A 20,449-nucleotide genomic window follows, 5' to 3' on the forward strand; every position below is an offset into this window, starting at 1 on the left:
ATAAAAGACAGTGGGGAAGTGCAGGGGAGGGGCTAAAAGCTTTGTGTGTCAACTGTTAGTAAGTTTCATAAGTAGAAGCCATTCTGTCGAGTTCACATGTTCATGGTATTATTAACACCTAGCTCAGTACCTGACACAGGTGTGTGCTCAGTAAGTAATGAAGAAATTGGAAAAACATATAAAATCATAAATCACCAAACATAGATGCAATGTTTTGTAACAGCATCAAGCATTAATAAAACAGGGAAAGATGCCATTTCGAGAAGATTCTAAAATGTAAGAACACAAGAAGTTGACGATAAATGAAAAACATGCCCATATAAAGCTGTCTGCCCATATCAAAAATTTTCTGAAGCAAACTTTTCCCAACAAAAAATAATCTTACCTTATATAGGAATCATCTGAGAACATTACTCTTTCCAAATGATCATTTATTCAAATATCAATTGTGGTTTCTGATACCAAAATGGTGCTATAGAAGCAAGCTGGATTCACTCCTCCCCCAACCTTCACAGAAAACCAAAAACAAATATGCAGCACTGGCCGGGCGCAGCGGCTCACACCTGTAATCCCAGCACTTTCAGAGGCCGAGGTGGGCGGATCACGAGGTCAGGAGATCAAGACCATCTTAGCCAACATGGTGAAACCCCGTCTCTACTAAAATACAAAAAATTAGCTGGGTGTGTAGGTGTGTGCCTGTAATCCCAGCTACTTGGGAGGTTGAGGCAGGGGAATTGCTTGAACCCGGCAGGCGGAGGTTGCAGTGAGCTGAGATCACACCACTGCACTCCAGCCTGGTGACAGATCAAGATTCCGTCTTCAAAAAAAAAAAAAAAAAAAAAAAAATATATATATATATATATATATATATATATATACACACACACACACACACAAACATATTTTTATATACACATATATACATTTTTACATACATTTTTCTATATATATATGTGTGTACATATATATATATATGTGTGTGTACATATATATATATACGGCACCAAGTCATCACCAGCAATTTCCTAGAACTCAAATATGAGGAGTCGTCAGATCCCAGAGAAGTAAAAAAATTCCAAGCAAATGGTAAGAGAATAAGAGACTTCTATATCCTCAGCACCCCTTCCTTTGATCTGCCTGAAGTCAAGTGTGCAGAAAATAAACCCCCCACTCACGGTTTCTACACAAGAATAGAGATCAAGGTGGACAACCAGCTTTCCCACCATTGTGGGTTTCCTAGGAGGACACTGTCCCTTCTTCAATCTGTAGGAAGCATTGGGAGTACCTGAAGAAAGAAATATCCCTCAAGACAGCCAGACACAAAGAGCGATGGCAGGAATACCATTCCCAGCCCTGGAAACTCAGCAATTCAGCCAACGGAGATGCCAAATCAGAGTGGCAGCTCAGCAGTACTACACTGTAGGAGGTTTGTCCCACAGGTCTCCTGGGAATGAACCCCCAGCTAGCCCTCTCACACCCTTTGGGAAATACCCCATTCAGGACAGGGGGCACTCTGATCCTTTACTAGAGCTAAGGAAAACCTGGGCTGAAGGCACCATCTGGTACCAAAAAGGAAACAGTAACCTAGCAGAAAAAGAAAAGAAAAGAAAGAAAGAAGGGTCAAGAATATCCTTGGTAAATAAATCCAAGGTAAATTATAAGAATCTCTAAGTAGACACACTTAATAGTAACCAAAAAAAAAAAAAGGATGGGTGCAGTGGCTCATGCCTGTAGTCCCAGCACGTTGGGAGGCCAAGGCATGTGGATCACCTGAGGTCAGGAGTCCGAGACCAGCCTGGCCAACATGGTGAAACCCTGTCTCTAACTAAAAATACAAAAATTAGCTGGGTGGCCAGGCGCGGTGAATCCCAGCACTCTGGGAGGCCGAGGCGGGCGGATCACAAGGTCAGGAGATCGAGACCATCCTGGCTAACACGGTGAAACCCTGTCTCTACTAAAACTACAAAAAATTAGCCAGGCATGGTGGTGGCGGGCACCTGTAGTCCCAGCTACTCGGGAGGCTGAGGCAGGAGAATGGCGTGAACCCGGGAAGCAGAGCTTGCAGTGAGCAGAGATTGCGCCACTGCACTCCAGCCTGGGCGACAGAGCGAGACTCCGTCGCACAAAAAAAATAAATAAATAAAATAAATTTTAAAAAAAAATTAGCTAGGCATGGTGGCACATGCCTGTAATCCCAGCTACGGAGGGCTGAGGCAGCAGAATTGCTTGAAACTGGGAGGCGGAGGTTACAGTGAGCTGAGATCACGCCACTGAACTCCAGCCCAGGTGATAGACCAAGACTCTGTCTCAAAAAAAAAAAAAGAAAAGAAAAGAAAGAAAAAAGAAGAGAGAAGACTGAGATAAATAACTAAGCCTACAATAACGCAAAGTCATAGACATACATCCACAAGAAACAATAGCAAACAGGGAACCATGATCTTCTCAAATGGACAAAGCAAGAAACCTGTGACTGACTGGCCCTAATAACATAGCTATATGTAAGCTCTCTGATCAGGAATTCAAGATAGCACTTTCAAGGAAACCAGTGATCTCCAAGATAACACAGAAAAGGAGTTCAAGAATTTATCAAAGAAATTTAACAAAGACGGGGCACTTTGGCTCACGCCTGTAATCCCAAAACTTTGGGAGGCCAAGGCAGGCAGATCACGAGGTCAGGAGATCGAGACCATCCTGACAAACACGGTGAAACCCCGTCTCTACTAAAAATACAAAAAATTAGCCAGGCGTGGTGGCGGGCACCTGCAGTACCAGCTACTCGGGAGGCTGAAGCAGGAGAATTGCTTGAACCCGGGAGGCAGAGCTTGCAGTGAGTCGAGATCGCGTCACTGCACTCCAGCTTGGGCAATAGAGCAAGACTCTGTCTCACAAAAAAAAAAAAAAAAAAAGAAAGAAAGAAAGAAATTTAAACAAAGAGATTGAAATAATTTTTAAAAAATCAAACAGAAATCTTGGGACTAAGAAATACATTTGCTGAACTAAAAAATTCATCAGAGGCTCTCAACAGCAGAATTGATCAAGCAGAGGAAAGAAACAGTAAGCTTGAAGACAGGCACATACATAGACACAGGAGAAAAAAAATAAATTAAAAAAAAGATTGCCAAAAAGATATAGAAAATTACCACTAAAGACCAAATCTAAGAATTACTTCTGTTCAAGGGGGAACTGAGCAAGAGCAAGGAGTAGAAAGCTTACTCAAAGAAATAACAACAGAAAACTTTCCAAAACTTGAAAAAGATAAATAAATAAAATAAATTTAAAAAAAAATTAGCTGGGCATGTTGGCACATGCCTGTAATCCCAGCTATGGAGGGCTGAGGCAGCAGAATTGCTTGAAACTGAGAGGCAGAGGTTACTGTGAGCCGAGATCACACCAGGTATAGAAAAGTTAGAGATCACCAAACAGATATGACCCAAATAAGATTACCCCAAGGCATATAATAAATTTCTCAAAGATAAAGAAAGGATCTTAAAAACAGGAAGAGAAAAGAAGCAATGACATATAAAGGAACTCTATCTAACTGGCCTGGCAACAGATCTCTCAATGAAATCATATAGGCCAAGAAGTAGTGAGATGGCATTTTCAAAGTGCTGAAAAATGGGGATTGTCATCCAAGAATACTGAAACCAGCAAAGCTGTCCTTCAAACATAAAGGAGTGATAAAGTCCTTCCCAGATAAATGAAAGCTGAGAGAATTTGCCATCACCAGTTTTCTATCTGCTTACTCTAAGGATACTTTTCCCCTTAAACCTTCAAGCCAGAAATGTTCAAATAAATCATCAGCTGCTTTGAAGTCTCTTCAGTACAAACCTGTGTTCATGAACACTTACTCCGCAAACCTGCCACACACGGTAGCTAGAAATGTATGTCTCCTATGTATAGCAACTCAGGAAACTTAGTATTCTTAATAGTTACCTTTTAGGCTTTTATTTTTATTTATTTTTTATTCTTTGAGACAGTGTCTCCCTCCGTTGTCCAGGCTGGAATGCAGTGGCACCACCTCGGATCACTGCAGCCTTGACCTCCCCGGGCTCAGGTCATCCTCTCACCTCAGCCTTCCGATCAGCTGGGGCTACAGGCGTGAGCCACTATGACCGGCTAATTTTCGTATTTTTTTTTTGTAGAAACAGTTTTGCCATGTTGCCCAGGCTGGTCTTGAATTCCTGGGCTCAAGTGATCCGCCTACCTTGGCCTCCCAAAGTGCTGGGATTATAGGCATGAGCAACCGCACCTGGCCTAGAAAAGAATCTTTTTTATTAAAAGTTTCCATGCCTGCCCTTAAAGAGATGGATCCAAAATAATTTAACACTCTTCTAATTCAATACAAGAATTCTTTACAGGGCATCGCTCCTATAGCCAGGCCCTGTGTGTTAAGTGCTGATGATTCAAAGGCGAAAAAAAAAACACACACCAAAAAAACAAAACCATGGACCTTAACTTCAAGGCACACACAGGCAAGCTGGAGGATGGTCGGGGAGAAAGGAGGTGGGAAAATGAGGGAGATGGCAGGAGGGGTGGCCACAACCAGTTGTAAGATGCAAAAACAATGTCTAAAGTAGGGGCAGCACATAGTCCAGAGAGTCTTTAAGCAAACCCTAAGTGAAACATGGACAGATGAGACCAGCATGGGCCCGTAAGTAAGGAGGGAATCATAGGCAGTCTTTGCAATAATCCCATCCAGAGCCTGGTACCTGGAGGTAGAATTCAAGAGGAAGGAGTAGACTTGAAATGCCAACCTATAAGGTCAGAGAGACAGAAGAGAAAACAATATAGTGACAGATATGTCAAGCACAGGAGAGGCCACCCACTAGAGAAAAGTAAAGGCAACCATCCCATACTGAAGGGGAGATACAGCTCAACAAGGAGAGGACAGGCAGAAGAGGATGCTGGTGCACACGCACCCACATGTGCATACAGAACCTTACAGCCCTTCATCCTCTCGTTTTGTCAACTCAATAAAAATATTCCTGTGACTCTGATCATGAGTCACAGAATCAGAATGACTGGAGGTCATCCTGGCTAACCTTGTGACTTGGGGGAGTGAAGGAACTGCAGTCCAGACAAGCAGAGTTATTTGCCCAAAGCCACATGCACTAGTGCATAATAAAGACTACAGCCCTGATTACTGGGCCCTCGTGTCCTAAGCTCTGCCAAACCGCCTGCCTCCAAATACTTCCATGAATTTGTGTTGCTTCTAACATCTTTCAAAGCTAACCTCAAATATATTATAAGGATTGCTAAAATGAATTTTAATAATGACAAAGTTTACCTCAAAATTATTTATGCTGAGGAAATGTAATATTTCATACATCTACTAGAAAATATCTGTAGGGGCATTTATAACACTCTCTTCCTACAGTAGTTATCTTAGGAAATAGTATGTAGAATCAGTGTTATAACTCACTAGTACATTTTATTATTTTATCATTATAAACAATGGCCAAGGTTAAGGATAATAGTGACAGTATAAATCTACTCTTAATGCGTCTGATGGAGGCTGTATACTTAATAACTAATAAAGTAATTAACTACTGCACATATACAAGCTGCAAGAAAGAAATACTTTGAAAATGGGCATAATTATTCTCACTCATGATTAGTGATGCTCTTTCCCAAAGACACAAGACACCAGAATCCATCTTAGCCCTGACCAGAATATTCTTCCTGAAGTGATCATTAGGAGACAACATCAACCTGTTCCCAGGAGAAGACAAGACAGCCATCTTTCTTAATTAGAAAGCAGACACTTCATTTAAACTTTCCTAATACTGAAAACTCAAATTAACGTCCCAGGCATCCTCATTTATTAATTCCTTAACAAATCCCCAGAAAAGTTTTGCTACTAACTTTTCAGATTTCTTAAGCAAGACATAGTATGTAGTTGCCTACATACTAGATTTTATTAACATGTTGAATTCACCCATTTCATTCAATTTTATCCACACTTTAAGTGAATGTCAGAAAGAGCATCAAGATAACAAAGCAGCTGAGAAATGTCCAGGAGCCTAACCATTGTTGAAAATATTTCTCCTAGTCTCTCCAAGCTAAGTTCTGAAAAAACTAAAAGATGACATTCCAACAAACTTTACAGTAATGCTGTACAAACACAACAGAGATCCCTGTCCTTAAGCATGTGCTCAAACCAGGCCCACAAATAACACCTGAGTGCTGGGTGCAGTGGCTCACACCTGTAATCTCAGCACTTTGGGAGGTTGAGGCAGCAGGATCACTTGAGCCCAGGAGGTCAGCACCGGCCTGGACAACACACTAAGACTCCATCTCTACAAAAAGTAATAACAAATAAACATCTGAGTAATGAATAATCCCATCAGATTCTCTTGTCACTGGAGCCTGTATGAGTCCTAGACCACTTATTAAAAAGTTCCATTTGGCCAGGCGTGGTGGCTCATGCCTGTAATTTCAGCACTTTGGGAGGCCGAGGAGGGTGGCTTACCTGAGGTCAAGAGTTCGAGATCAGCCTGGCCCACATGGTGAAACCCCATCTCTACTAAAAATACAAAAATTAGCCAGGCGTGGTGGCACACGCCTGTCATCCCAGCTACTCGGGAGGCTGAGGCAGGAGAATCGCTTGAACCTAGGAGGTGGAGGTTGCAGTGAGCCAAGACTGCACCACTGCACTCCAGCCTGGGCAACAGAGTGAGACCCTGTCTCGAAAAAATAAATAAATAGAAATAAAAAATAAAAAATACATTGGCTGGGTGTGGTGGCTCATGCCTGTAATCCTACCACTTTGAGAGGCCAAGGTGGGCAGACTGCCTGAGCTCAGGAGTTCAAGACCAGCCTGGGCAACATGGTGAAACCCTGTCTCTACTAAAATACAAAAAATTAGCTGGGCCTGTAATCCCAGCTACTTGGGTGGCTAAGGCAGCAGAATTGCTTGAACCCAGGAAGCGGAGGTTGCAGCGAGCCAAGATCGCGCCACTGCACTCCAGCTTGGGCGACAGAGCAAGACTTCATCTCAAAAAAAAATAAAATAAAATAAAAATAATTAGAGGAGGATGAACCAGAAGATCATGAAGATGGTTTGAAACTACACCCAGGAAGTCAACTCTTCACTCCTAACTACCTCCTACATACCATTCAACAAATGCTCAAAGTAAAGATGCCCAATAAATTCTTGAAGCCTAAAATATTTATCAATTCATGGTTCACAAAATGGACTACAGGCAACTTTACATATACAGTCATGCATCACTTAATAACAGTGATAGTTTCTGAGAAATATGTTGTTAGGCAATTTCGCCATTGTGTGAACATCATGGAGTGGACTTACACAAATCTAGATAGTGGATCTACTACAGACCTAGGCTATATGGCATAGCTTATTGCTTCTACGCTACAAACCTGTACTGTACTAAATATTGTAGGCAATTTTAACACAAAGTATTTAGCTACAAAGTATTTATTTAGCTAAACATATCTAAACATGGAAAAAGAATTTTTCAATTGCATTATAAACTCAGGATGACCGTTGTATTTGTGGTCCATCATTGATCTAAACATTGTTATACAGTGCATGACTGTACGAGTTACCATGGGGTTTATGGTTTCCAAGCACAATCCCAGACAGAATAGAAGACAATTAATTATTACAGTCAAAAACTTCCTTACAGCTCACATAAATCTGAATCCACCAAATCAAAGAACAAAATCCTCTTCAATATGTGCCTGATGCCCAAATTTCAAAACTCCAAAGCAAATGAATATTAAACAAGTAACTTGCCAAGACTTGGGCTCTCCAAAGTGGAGATAATTAATGCTATAGAGGTCCATGTCTTCGGTGTGCCATGCAAACGTGGTCTTCCACATGCCAAAATAGAGATATGGGGTATTTACACCCTCAATAGAAATGCCACACTCTTCTTCAACCACATCCAAGACTGTATTGAGGCGAGCTATGTTCCATTCATCCACACCCTGGAATGAGAGAGAAAAAAAGAGAGAGAAATCAAATCTTACTAAACCATGAAAGATAGCATTTACTAATCAAACCACTATCCACCAAAATTATCACGCTGTATATTCTAACTAACTGAAAACTGAAAAATAAAACAACCCTTATTCAAGAGCCACATACATATGTCCATTATTATTAGTCAAAGATTACTACCAGCATAATGTGGTTCCATATAACTATCTGGTAGAAATTTATACCAAATAGCTTCCTGATGCCAAATGGAAATGAAAGTTACAGACCCACTCCCAACTTGGCTGTCAGCAAAAAATTACTGATTCAAAGTAGATGATCTGGCATGTGCTTTCCCTCCTTGGCACACCTTTTTGTTTTTGGGGTTTTGAGATTTGGGTTTTCTTGGGTTTTTTTGCACATTAGTTTAGAGGTAATATTCACCATCACATATCACATCAAGAAACCAATAGCAAAATATATCTTCTGCTATCTCTCTCCCATCCCTATCCATTCAATCTTAGCATGTAATACATTGTTTCCTTAAAGTTCCACTCTAATTATTGGAAAAACTCTTGGCAGTATCCACTGATCACTGTGCTTCTACTGATGCTTCAAATAAATATTTACCTCTTAGGTTAATGGAAAAATTTAAACACATAATGCCTATTAAAAATACTTATCCCAACTTTGGTAAAACTGCTGGAATAATGTAGTTTTATAACAGTATAACAATACGGATGGTGATGGCAGAGCGAGGGAAGGTTAGAGTCACTACTATAAGAGTTAAGGTGATAGGAAAAGATTCTGGTTTGATTAGAACTTAACAATCATTTTTTTTTTCCCCTGAGACAGTCTCACTCTGTCGCCCAGGCTGGAGTGCAGTGGTGCAATCTCAGCTCACCACAACCTCTACCTCCCAGGTTCGAGCAATTCTTATGCCTCAGCCTTCCACACAGCTGGACCTACAGGTGTAGGCCGCCGCACCCAGCTAATGTTTCGTATTTTGAGTAGAGACAGGAGTTTCGCCATGTTGCCTAGGCTGGTCTCGAACTCCTGGCCTCAAGTGACCTGCCCACCTCGGCCTCCCAAAGTGCTGAGATTACAAGCGTGAGCCACCACACCCAGCCAATCACTCATGAATTCACTACAGTTCACAACTGCTTAGAAATTTTTACAAACTATGCATTTTTACCATATATTTTTATCAAATTCTAAATATCAGAGACTAGGCATGTTCCTGTGTAATCATGGGGAAACTGAAATGCCTTTAAAGCCATTCCAACCTTTTCGTGCTAATGCACTATTAGAGAAGCACATTGGCCAGGTGCAGTGGCTCACGCCTGTAATCCCAGCACTTTGGGAGGCTGAGGAAAGCAGATCACTTGAGCCCAGGAGCTCAAGACCAGCCTGGGAAACATGGCAAGACCCCATGTCTATTTTAAAAATAAAAAATTGAGGGTATTAAATTCATCTATGTCTACCAAAATTGTCCTCTCCAATAACTATACCAATGGCTTCACATACAACCACTTCTAACATTTCCTAAACACACTAAAAGCTTTTAGAGTTGTTCTGTTTTCATTTTGGTCTTTAAATGATTTTCTAATCAGTGTGTTAACCTTACTGTCTAAAGCTATGGGGTTAAAAAACTATTGATGAAGCAGCTAATGAAACTCTGACTCAGGTAACATAACTGAACATGCCAAAGGACATAATTTAATTCCCAAATTCTCTTAAGTAGCCACTCTATCTACAACTTAGGCCGCACGCTGAGAAGCTTGTTATTTGGAAACTGGTCAAAGTATCCGTTTAGAGAAGATCCGGCCGGGCGCGGAGACTCACGCCTGTAATCCCAGCACTTTGGGAGGCCGAGGCGGGTGGATCACGAGGTCAGGAGATCGAGACCATCCTGGCTAACACGGTGAAACCCTGTCTCTACTAAAAATACAAAAAATTAGCCAGGCCTGGTGGCAGGCGTCTGTAGTCCCAGCCACTCAGGAGGCTGAGGCAGGAGAACGGCCCCAGGAGGTGGAGTTTGCAGTGAGCCGAGATCGTGCCACTGCACTCCAGCCTGGGCGACAGAGCAAGACTCCATCTCAAAAAAAAAAACAAAAAAAGAGAACATCCTAGGTTCCAACTTTTCAGACCTCATAGAAGTTCAATCACATTATGTAAAATATTTTATCTCATTCTATTTATAGTGATGCAATCTCTTAACTCTAATCCAATCAGACTTCAGTCCAATCACTCTAATAATAGAGTCCTATTTAAAAGTCATTAGTGAAGCAATGAATCTGAAGTAATAAATGAGCACCATATTATAGGAACCATTTTTAAACTGAATGAGCTTGCAAATTTAGACACAAACTATTTCTCTAAAATTCCTACATATGGAGACATCTAAGTTTTATTTCTGACTGACACTATCTTTTAAAAATAACCAAGGTTGAATCCCTTGATATCCTAGACCCATGGTATAAGGGGAAGAGGGTAGAGATCAAATAGTGCTGGACAAAAAGACCTAGATTATAACCCCAGCTCTGCAGGTCACTGAGGGGAAAATCACCGAGCTTTTCTGAGTGTCAAGTCTTTCTTCATGGAAACACAAGGGTTCTTGTACCCTCCTAGAGTTGCTCGGAGCACTAAATAAGCTAATGAAAATAAACTTTAATAAAATAAAATTTAATTATTAGAACTGATATAATAAATATCACCACTATTCTCTAGCAAATCTTACCGGAAAGCCTCCCAAAAAACAAGTCAAGCATGTGAGAAGTGATTATTTAATAAAATATGATTAAATTCACTACTGAATTTCTCCCCGTTAATGGGCAAATAACATATTTGCAGCAGTTTCTTCTCAGCAAGGGAAGGTTGCTAAAAAGTAATTTATTTTGCTAAAATAAAAAGTCATATAATTTCAATTAACCAGTTGTGCAAATATTAAGAATAACCAACAGAGAGAGATAAATCTTATTGTTTCAAAATTCTTTCTCCAATTTTTGTTCTCTACTATTAAACTAGCTATCTGACTCCAAAAACAGGCTCCACAAAGGCTCTTCTGAAAAGTACCAGGTCTGTCTCATATACTTAGACCAAAAATGCACCTAGTTATCATTAAAGTGAAGTGTTATACAATATACTACCTCATTACACTATACACACTTGTATCTTACATTTATTCTAAACAATCCTATAAAATAGGTAATGTTATTCCCAAATGAACAAATGAAAAAATTAACACTCCTAGCTAGAAGTAGATGGTAATGATTAACCTAAATCTATCTGACTCCTGGACCTTCCCTTTTAAAGGTTTATGCTTCTAGTCCTGATCCTTTCAAAATACAACATATCATCCTCTTCTCTCAGCATCATTGTCAACAAAGATCTGAGGTTCAGGAGCAGCAAACACGTGAAGCTGCTGCATTCTTCCCACCAGAGGCAGTGCCACTCTACACAAATACCAGCAAGGCTTACACTGCAGACTGCTTCACTTGAGAGCAGGTGACAGGAATGATTTAGTGTAAAAGCAGTCTCCAAACCCCAGCTACACACAAGCCCCACAATGACAAGTTAGAATCTGCCGAACTGTTCAAAACTTAATTCCATCAGGTTTCTGATTGGCTGCACACCAGCCAAGTTCACAGACAAAAGTCTCCTCCTGGATTCTGTCTCCCTCGAACAAAACTCTCCCACACATGTTCAGCAGGCACATGAGCAATATTCATAACTCACCTGACTTCCAATGGACTAACTGGAGTCCTAAGCCTGGGAGTCTACGTGCCCCGGCCCCTTTCTCCTTTCATGCCAATTACCCAGTTGGCGCCTGTCCTGCCCCATTCCTTTACGTATCCTGCATCTGTTTTCTGGAACAATTCACAATTGGACCACGATTTTTGCACACAGGTGTAACTGAGAACTTTATTAGGGATATTCCCTTTCAATCAGTGATAGTATCTTCCTCCTATCAGGAATCAGACAGCAGTTTAAAAGCACTCGTAGGCCAGGCACAGTGGCTCATGCCTGTAATCCCAATACTTTCAGAGGCCAAGGAAGGAGAATCACTTGAGGCCAGGAGTTCAAGATCACCCTGGGCAACATAGTGAGACCCCGTCTCTACAAAAAATTTTAAAATTAGCCAGGTGTGGTGCCTCGCGCCTGTAATCTCTGCTACATGGAAGGCTGAGATGGGAGGATCAATTGAGCCCAGAAGGTCAAGGCTAGAGTGAGCCAGTGATTGCGCCACTGCACCCCTGCCTGCATGACAGAGCAAGACCCTGTCTCAATTAGTCAATCAATCAATGCATTCCTAAATCTTCAATGTCTCAACTAGGCCATCCTGGACTCTCTCCACAGTAACTGCACTCAGCCTCTGCAAAACTAAAGGGAACAACACAGCAACATGCCATGTTAGAAACCTTGAGAAATAATCAGCCATTTCCACCTACAGAAAGAAAGAATGTGAAAATCATAGTAGCTCAATTTTTCCCAAAATATTTCCAATGCAACATTAGAAATATGGGTCCTGGCTGGGCGCAGTGGCTCACGCCTGTAATCCCAGCACTTTGGGAGGCCGAGGCAGGCGGATCACCCGAGGTCAGGAGTTCAAGACCAGCCTGACCAACATGTTGAAACCCCATCTCTACTAAAAATACAAAAATTAGCCTGGTGTGGTGGCACACACCTGTAATCCCAGCTATTCAGGAGGCTGAGGTAGGAGAATCACTTGAACCCGGGAGGCGGAGGTTGTGGTGAGCAGAGATCATGCCACTGCACTTCAGCCTGGGCAACAAAGCGAGACTCCATCTCAAAAAAAAAGAAATATCAGTCCTATCAGATGCCAAGGTCGAAAAACTTTGTCCTCTTTAACTCTAGCTCTTAAGACAGTCACAGCGCTGACAGGCACCCCCAAAAGCACTCATAAGGAACCCTGTGTAACTTCGTTTAACTCTGCATTTCCCAAAAATCATTTGACCACGGAAGCTTGTTTGTAGAACACATTTACATCACGTGAAACAGTGCTGTGTGGGACAACACATTAAAGGAAGCATTATGATAGGCGGTTCCCTCAACACTGTAGTGCAAATGTAAGTCAGTAAAACAAAAAATTACTGTGACCACATCAGAGATGCACTTCAGAACCCGGGGTGTGTGAAGGGGTGGCTGGAGAATGGTCACATTTATTGTCAAAACACACATATTTAATTTGATTATGTCACTAAACTTAAAAATAGTGTAAATTAAAAAAACTTAAAACAAAAGATATTTGTAAATGAAGATAGTCCAAAGGATTAAAACTAGGAAAAGAGAAGACTCAATCCAACGTTATAAAACTATAAAATGTACTGAAAAACAGAGAAAAGGCTTTTTCAAATTACGTAAAAATGATGGTTTATGCCTGTAATACCAGCAATTTAGGAGGCTGAGGCAGGAGGAACACTTGAGCCCAGGAGTGTGAGACGATCCTGGGCAATAAAGAGAGAGACCTCATCTCTACCAAAAATTTTAAAAAATAGCCGGGTATGGTGACACATGTCACAGGTCCCAGCTACTCAAGAGGCGGCTGAGGAGGGAGTTGAGGCTGCAGTGAGTCATGATTGTGCCGCTGCACTCCAGCCTAGGCAACAGAGTGAGATGTCTCAAAAAGAAAAAGATGGCATGTCCATCAAATATTACAAAAAAGGTTTTTTTTTAGACAATAAATAGATTATTAGTAAACTTTTGAAAACCGTGTCACTGCTGCACTCACCCAGCAAACAGTAAAATGGAATGAAGAATTTCAATCTGAAAGAGTAACCCAGTATCAGAATAGCACCATGCTGCACTGGAATCAAAAGTTCTCCAACCAAATGCTGGCTCCACCACTCACCAATTATAGGATGTGATGGTTTCTCAATGGCCTTTCATGGCAGAGCTACGCCCAGGGTTCAATGCTGCAAACTGGGCCACAAGAAGACTGTGGCTACCTTGAAAGGACCACAGGAAAAGTCCAGTCTTTCACTGAAACTGTTTTCAAGAAAATACATTATTCCTAGCAGAAGTGGAGAAAGCCCTAAGGCTTCCCAAAAGTACATAAATCCACACATGCCTACCTTATAGGACAGTTGTAAAGAAAGGATTACAAAACACAAGTGAAAATATTTTGAAAAATTGCTTAAATTTTTCATTTTCAAAGATGGGGAGAGGGTTCAGACCACAGCTTTTTAGAGGGGCACCTCGATGGATTCACGGACCACTCCACTTCAAAGACGGCTGTCAGCATCCTGTTCCAAAGAGCATGGCAGGAGGCCGGGCACAGTGGCTCATGCCTGTAATCCCAGCACTTTGGGAGGCAGAGATGGGAGATCACCTGAGGTTAGGAGTTCGAGGCCAGCCTGGCCAATATGGTGAAACCCCATCTCTATAAAAATATAAAAATTAGCCAGGCATGGTGGCACATGCCTATAATCCCAGCTACTTGGGAGGCTGAAGCACGAGAATCACTTGAACCCCGGCGGCGGAAGTTACAGTAAGCCAAGACTGCACCACTATACTCCAGCCCAGGCGACAGAGCGAGACTCTGTCTCAGAAAAAAGAAAACAAAAAACAAAGAGTACAAGAGCACAGCAGGAAGTGGAGAGCTGAGTAATAAAGCAGGACTTACAAACTCAGGTGCCCAAAGAGCCAGGCAGGTAACAGCAATTAGTGAAGGCAGCCAGGTATATGTCAAAAAAGGTGGGTATGGGGGGGTGATGTGTATTTGGAGACAACCAACCTACTATCCTGTCTAAAGGAGACAGCCATTACTCAGTCACTGGGAAAGCTGCCAGATTTTCTGATTTTTTTTAAGCCCCAAATCCCAATTTTATGTGACATTAACCAACTTTTAAAAACATGTGGATCAGGCCTGGTGCAGTAGCTCACGTCTGTAATCCCAGCACTTTGGGAGCCCGAGGCAGACGGATCACTTGGGGTCAGTTCTAGACTACCCTGGTCAACACGGTGAAACGCCATCTCTACTAAAAATACAAAAAAAAAATTAGCCAGGCGTGGTGGTGTGGGCCTGTAATCCCAGCTACTCAAGAGATTGAGACAAGAGAATCACTTGAACCCAGGAGGCGGAGGTTGCAGTGAGCCAAGATCGCATGCCACTGCATTCCAGCCTAGGTGACAGAGCAAGACTCCGTCTCAAAAAAAAAAAAAAAAAAACAAAAGAAATGTGGATAAAAGAAAATAAATCTGTGGCCAAATCTGCAAAAAATGTAGCAGGCATTAAAGAGTCCATACTTATTACAGTAATTTTAAAAGAATAAAGGAAGGAGGAGTTTTAGAGACAGGCTATAAATATGAAGTTAGTGGTTGTGAGCTTACTGCTTTAAAATGAATCATATATTTGTCCAACACTAAATAGCTCTATCAGTTACTCCATAAATGTGTCCAGTAACTGGAGTGAGACTATACAAGTGGCAGGAACCTAACAGGAATCCACTCTATGAGCATGTTTTATCTCTCTGTTCCATGATCAATATGCAAATGGCCAAAGAAAAACAAAGTAAAATGGCAAAACACAAAGCCTGAGCAATTAAGAAAACTGATAACCAGCTCCAGGATAAGTAGGATCTAGCACAGCCCTGAACAAAACTGTGTAACTTCTTAAGAGAAGTCTCTGTGAGGCAGCAGAATGGCAGGAAGGGTCTGCTAGAACTCAGCCATTTGCCAGGCACAGGTGATGATTCTGTGAACTGCACCAAAGACGGCCTGATCATGCATTCTGCTTTGTCCAACAAGTGGAATAGCTATAGTCACTTGCCCACAAACCTGAGAAACTGCTACAATATCAACACGGAGACTGTGGACGAAGCCCTGGATGATTACTGAAACACTTACAACTGAACACACAAAACGTGAAGATTTTCTTCACTCTGGCATATTTTAGGGGCTGCTTTCTCATTTGTTGTACATAAAAGCAGAGTTTGCTACAGAAAAATTGATAAACTGACACACACGATTATTACTAATCATATTTTTATGGTACTTTCCATACAATAGAAGAGGAAAAGTCTATATGAACCTTGTTCCCCAAAATTAGGTCAAAACCACTAACCTGTCACTCTCTCGCTAAGTCTTTCCATATCTTCACAGTTATCACTCTATATTCCATCCTCAACAACATCCTTCCCATTTCCTGCTGTCACCCTCAGCACCTTCAATATTATCCTCATGTGGCTGATTTCCAAACAAAGCTATGAGCCCCCATCTTTCTCCTGAGTTTCAGTGCCACAGAGCCAACTCCAAACTGGGCCAATAATGACCAACAAAAATTTTTGAAATTCAAGAATTCACAGGGGGAACTACCACTTCATTAGAAAATCCAATTATTAAAAAAAGAAGATCTGCCACCTAGATTCTGTAAGAATCTGAGAAAATACTGAAAGAACCTGTTAAAGATTCTCAAGTTTCCAGGTCTACCCCGTAACTTAACGAAGTCATCAAAAAGAATATACAGATGGGCAGGACTACAGTCTTTCTTCCACCACAAAAATGCCATCACCAAGTTACATTTAGATGTGCTCTTGGTCTTTCCAAGGGCTGACATAGCTAGCACCCATTTAAATTGCCTCTCTCAAAGCTTGCTAACTGTAGAGCTGGGGACATGTCTTCTACCTAACAACATGGCATGCACCACCATCTCACATAGAATCGGAAAGAAACAAGAGGTGGGATAACCCCCATGCTAGGAAATCAAAAGCAAAACATCATTTCATTTTACAGATGAAAGGAAGGTGCCCAGTCAGTAACTTACAGGACTCCTTGTTTGAAAATTAGAACAGAGGGCTGGATGCGGTGGCTCATGCCTGTAATCCCAATGCTTTGGGAGGCCGAAGTGGGGGCGGATCACAAGGTCAGAAGTTTGAGACCAGCCTGGCCAATATGGTGAAACCCCGTCTCTACTAAAAATACAAAAATTAGCCAGGCGTGGTGGCAGACGCCTGTAGTCCCAGCTACTCGGGAGGCTGAGGCAGGAGAATCACTGGAACCTGGGAGGCAGAGGTTACAGTGAGCCAAGATCTCGCCACTGCACTCCAGCCTGGGCGACAGAGCGAGACTCCGTCTCAAAAAAAAAGAAAAAAGAAAGAAAAAGAGAAAATTAGAACAAAGGCCAGGTGCAGTGGCTCGTGCCTGTAATCCTAGCATTTCAGGAGGCCAAGGCAGGCAGATAGCTTGAACCCAGGAGTTCAAGACTAGCCAGGACAACATAGCAAAACCCCATTTCTATAAAATACACAATAATTAGCTTGGCATGGTGGCACGCACCTATAGCCCTGGCTACTCAGGAGGCTGAGGTAGCAAGAGCACCTTAGCCTGGGAGGTCAAGGCTGCCATGAGTGTGGCACTGCACTCCAGCCTGGGGGACAGAGTGAGACCTGTCTCCAAAAAAAAAGAGGAAATTATAACAGAACAGTTAGTCTCCTCAACAGCAAATGTATTATCTGTCCAGTACATCACAGCTCTTTGTAAACAATCCCTTCATAAATACTGGAATTGGTCTCATTTTTATATTTCAGCATTGTGACATGGTGTTTCTCATTAACCCATTACTGTGAAGCTTTTTATTTTTTTGAGATGGAGTCTCACTCTGTCACCCAGGCTGGAGTGCAGTGACACGATCTCTGCTCACTGCAACCTCCACCTCCCAGGTTCAAGCGATTCTCCTGACCTCAGTCTCCTGAGTAGCTGGGATTACAGGCACATGCCACCACACCCAGCTAATTTTTATTTGTTTTAGTAGAGACAGGGTTTCACCATGTTGGCCAGGCTGCTCTCCTGACCTCAAGTGATCCTCCTGCCTCGGCCTCCAAAAGTGCTGAGATTATAGGCACGAGCCACCATGCCCAGCCACATGTCTTAATTTTTAAGTGTAAAAACACTTTAAAATTTTAAGTAAAAAACACTCATTTTTAAGAATTTTAAAAAGACAAATTTGGCCAGGCATGGTGGCTCACACCTGTAATCCCAGCATTTTGGGAGGCCGAGGCGGGAGGATTGCTTGAGCCTGAGACTTTAAAACCAGCCTGGGTAACACAGTGGGACCCTATCTCTACCAGAAAAAAAAAAAAAAACTGGCCAGGTATGGTGGCAAGCGCCTGTAGTCCCAGCTACTAGGAAAGTTGAGGTGGGAGAATGGTTTGAGCCCAGGAAGTCACGGCTGCAGGGAGCAATGATGGCGCTACTGCACTCTAGCCTGGGTAACCGAGTGAGACCCTGTGTCAAAGGGAAAACAACAGACAAATTTATGCCTTTCCTCATTTGACTTGTATCATCCTGTTTTAGGACTCTTATCCAAGCCCACATTAGAAGACTCTGTCTTTAAAGAAAAGACCATCCACCAAACTTCACTACTGTGCTGGCAACTTAAAGCTAGGCTAATGTAAAATACTGCCACAAATTCATACAGCTGAAACAAGCCCTTGAAGTTTCAAAGGTAACATGCATGGAGAAAAAATAACATAAAATTTGGTTAGTTCTTTAAAGATTTCAAAATTCAATCCATTTCACACCATAGCGTATAGTCTTTTCTCCATAAAAGAAAATAGTGCCTTCTAATAACTAAATTGAAAGTTCTGGTCTACACTTTAAAATAGACTGAGGATTTCCCTGGATCTTTACACAATGAGATTAGATCCATATGGAGTACATTTTGCTTATAGTTAATCATAATGTTTGACATGATAGCTTTTTTGCTGCTTCTTTCTAAAAATGTATTCCTTAAATCTTTATTTGAAAACAAAACTATTTTCCCTTTTGCATTTTTATACACCAAATACCTACGATTTTACAGCAGTGCTTTCTGTTTTAGAATTCTCAACAACAACCATCATATAGCAAGTTTTGAAAGAAACAAAATCATTCTGCAGTGAAAGTGCCACATAAAAAGATAAAGGCAAATATGAGTACAAAAAGGACAGAGAAAAAAGGGGGAAAATGTCCAGTCAGATAAAAGACTGCAGTGAGCTTGAGACTCCCACCTTGAGTCTAGACTACTGATAGTGTGAAGTTAATGGAGTTTCCTGGTTCCAGGCAGAAATAACTCCAATCCTCTTGGGAGAAAAGAATCATACATTTAGATCCAGAATTATTCCACAAATTAACATCAAGTGCACGCATACAAGCAAAGATCACTGTGCATACCGGGAAGAAAGCCAACACTGCAGAGAGATAGCGGAAATAACGAACGAATTGTTCAGACCAGCCCCTCAAGCAGGACCACTAATATTGAGTTGTCTTATTCTGTCGTCAAGGAATAAGAAATGTTTAAAGAAATAAAAGATGGAATTGCTAAGACAAGCAAAGAAAAATAAAATATTTGGAATGTCCAGTCCAACCTGAAGGAGAGGTGAACTCCTAGAAAAGAAATATATCATTATTAAACTAAAAACTCAGTGAAAGAGTTAAATAAGAGAAACAGTTAACCAGTATTAACAAGCAAAAAAAGTAGTTAACCAGAATATAATATTTAGGACATTAACATAGTACCGTACAGAAATACAATGAGATTGAAAGTCTGAAAGGTAAGTTAAGCAATACTGAGGATAGAATATGCAACATTCTAAGACAGAATCTAATCAGTCCAGGAACAATAAGAAATACAAAAAAACTAAATAAAATAGTAAAAATCTATTAAAATTAAAATTAAGACATTTGTTCATTAAAAGACATTGTAAATAAGACAAACAAAATAGTGAAAAGAATATCCCCAACTGGAGCAAATAATTCAACAAATATAACTGGGATAGTTTTGGTATCCAGAATAAAGAATTCCAAATAAAGAAAAAGCCAAAAGATCTAATAGAAAAATAGAGGACAGTTTATAAAGACAGGAATATGAATGGCCGATAAAGACATGAAAAGATATTCTAAGCCATTTTTAATCAGACAGGTGCAAATTCACATAACATATTTTACAGGCACAAGAATGACATCAAGTAGTAAGATATTAAGCGTGAAGACTGGATCAGCATGAAGAAGCTTTTAAAGCTGATGGAAATGTTCTGAGACTAGACTGGTGATGGCTGCACGAAAATCACTGAAGTATACACTTAAAATGGGTGAATTTTGTATTGTATAAATTATAGCTCAATAAAGCTGTCTTAATAATGATTATAAGCTGGGCAGAGTAGCACACGCCTATAATCGTAATACTTTGGAAGGCTGAGGCAGGCGATCACTTGAGTCCCAGAGTTTGAGATAAGCCTGGGCACCATGGCGAAACCCCATCTCGACAAAAAATACAAAAATTAGTTGGGTATGATGGTGCAAGCTTGTGGTCCCTGCTACTCAGGAGGCTGAGGTGGGAGGATCACTTGAGCCCAAGAATCTGAGGTTACAGTCAGCCAAGATCGCACCACTGCACTCCAGCCTGGTTGACAGGGCAAGACCCTGTCTTAAAAAAACAAAAATGATACACAGTGCTAAAGGAATATAAAGTGATACAAACTCTTAGAAAAGCAATTCAACAGTATC

At 41.2% G+C, this 20,449-nt stretch overlaps 1 protein-coding gene across 5 annotated transcripts in view; it reads right to left on the bottom strand.

The window, feature by feature from the left end:
• Nucleotides 1–20,449, bottom strand: part of KDM4C (lysine demethylase 4C) — a 410,581-nt gene that overhangs the window by 312,204 nt on the left and 77,928 nt on the right. For all 5 annotated transcript variants that reach the window (XR_008619779.2, XM_003823391.6, XM_008977026.5 and 2 more), the window contains one exon: nt 7,763–7,956. Coding sequence is in view for 4 of the 5 variants with exons in the window: in XM_003823391.6 (XP_003823439.1) it covers nt 7,763–7,956 (194 nt within the window). In the remaining variant the exon portion in view is untranslated. The remainder of the gene's footprint in view (nt 1–7,762; nt 7,957–20,449) is intronic.

The sequence above is a fragment of the Pan paniscus genome, chromosome 11 (genome assembly GCF_029289425.2).
Source record: "Pan paniscus chromosome 11, NHGRI_mPanPan1-v2.0_pri, whole genome shotgun sequence".
In the NCBI taxonomy this organism is placed as follows: Eukaryota; Metazoa; Chordata; class Mammalia; order Primates; family Hominidae; genus Pan; species Pan paniscus.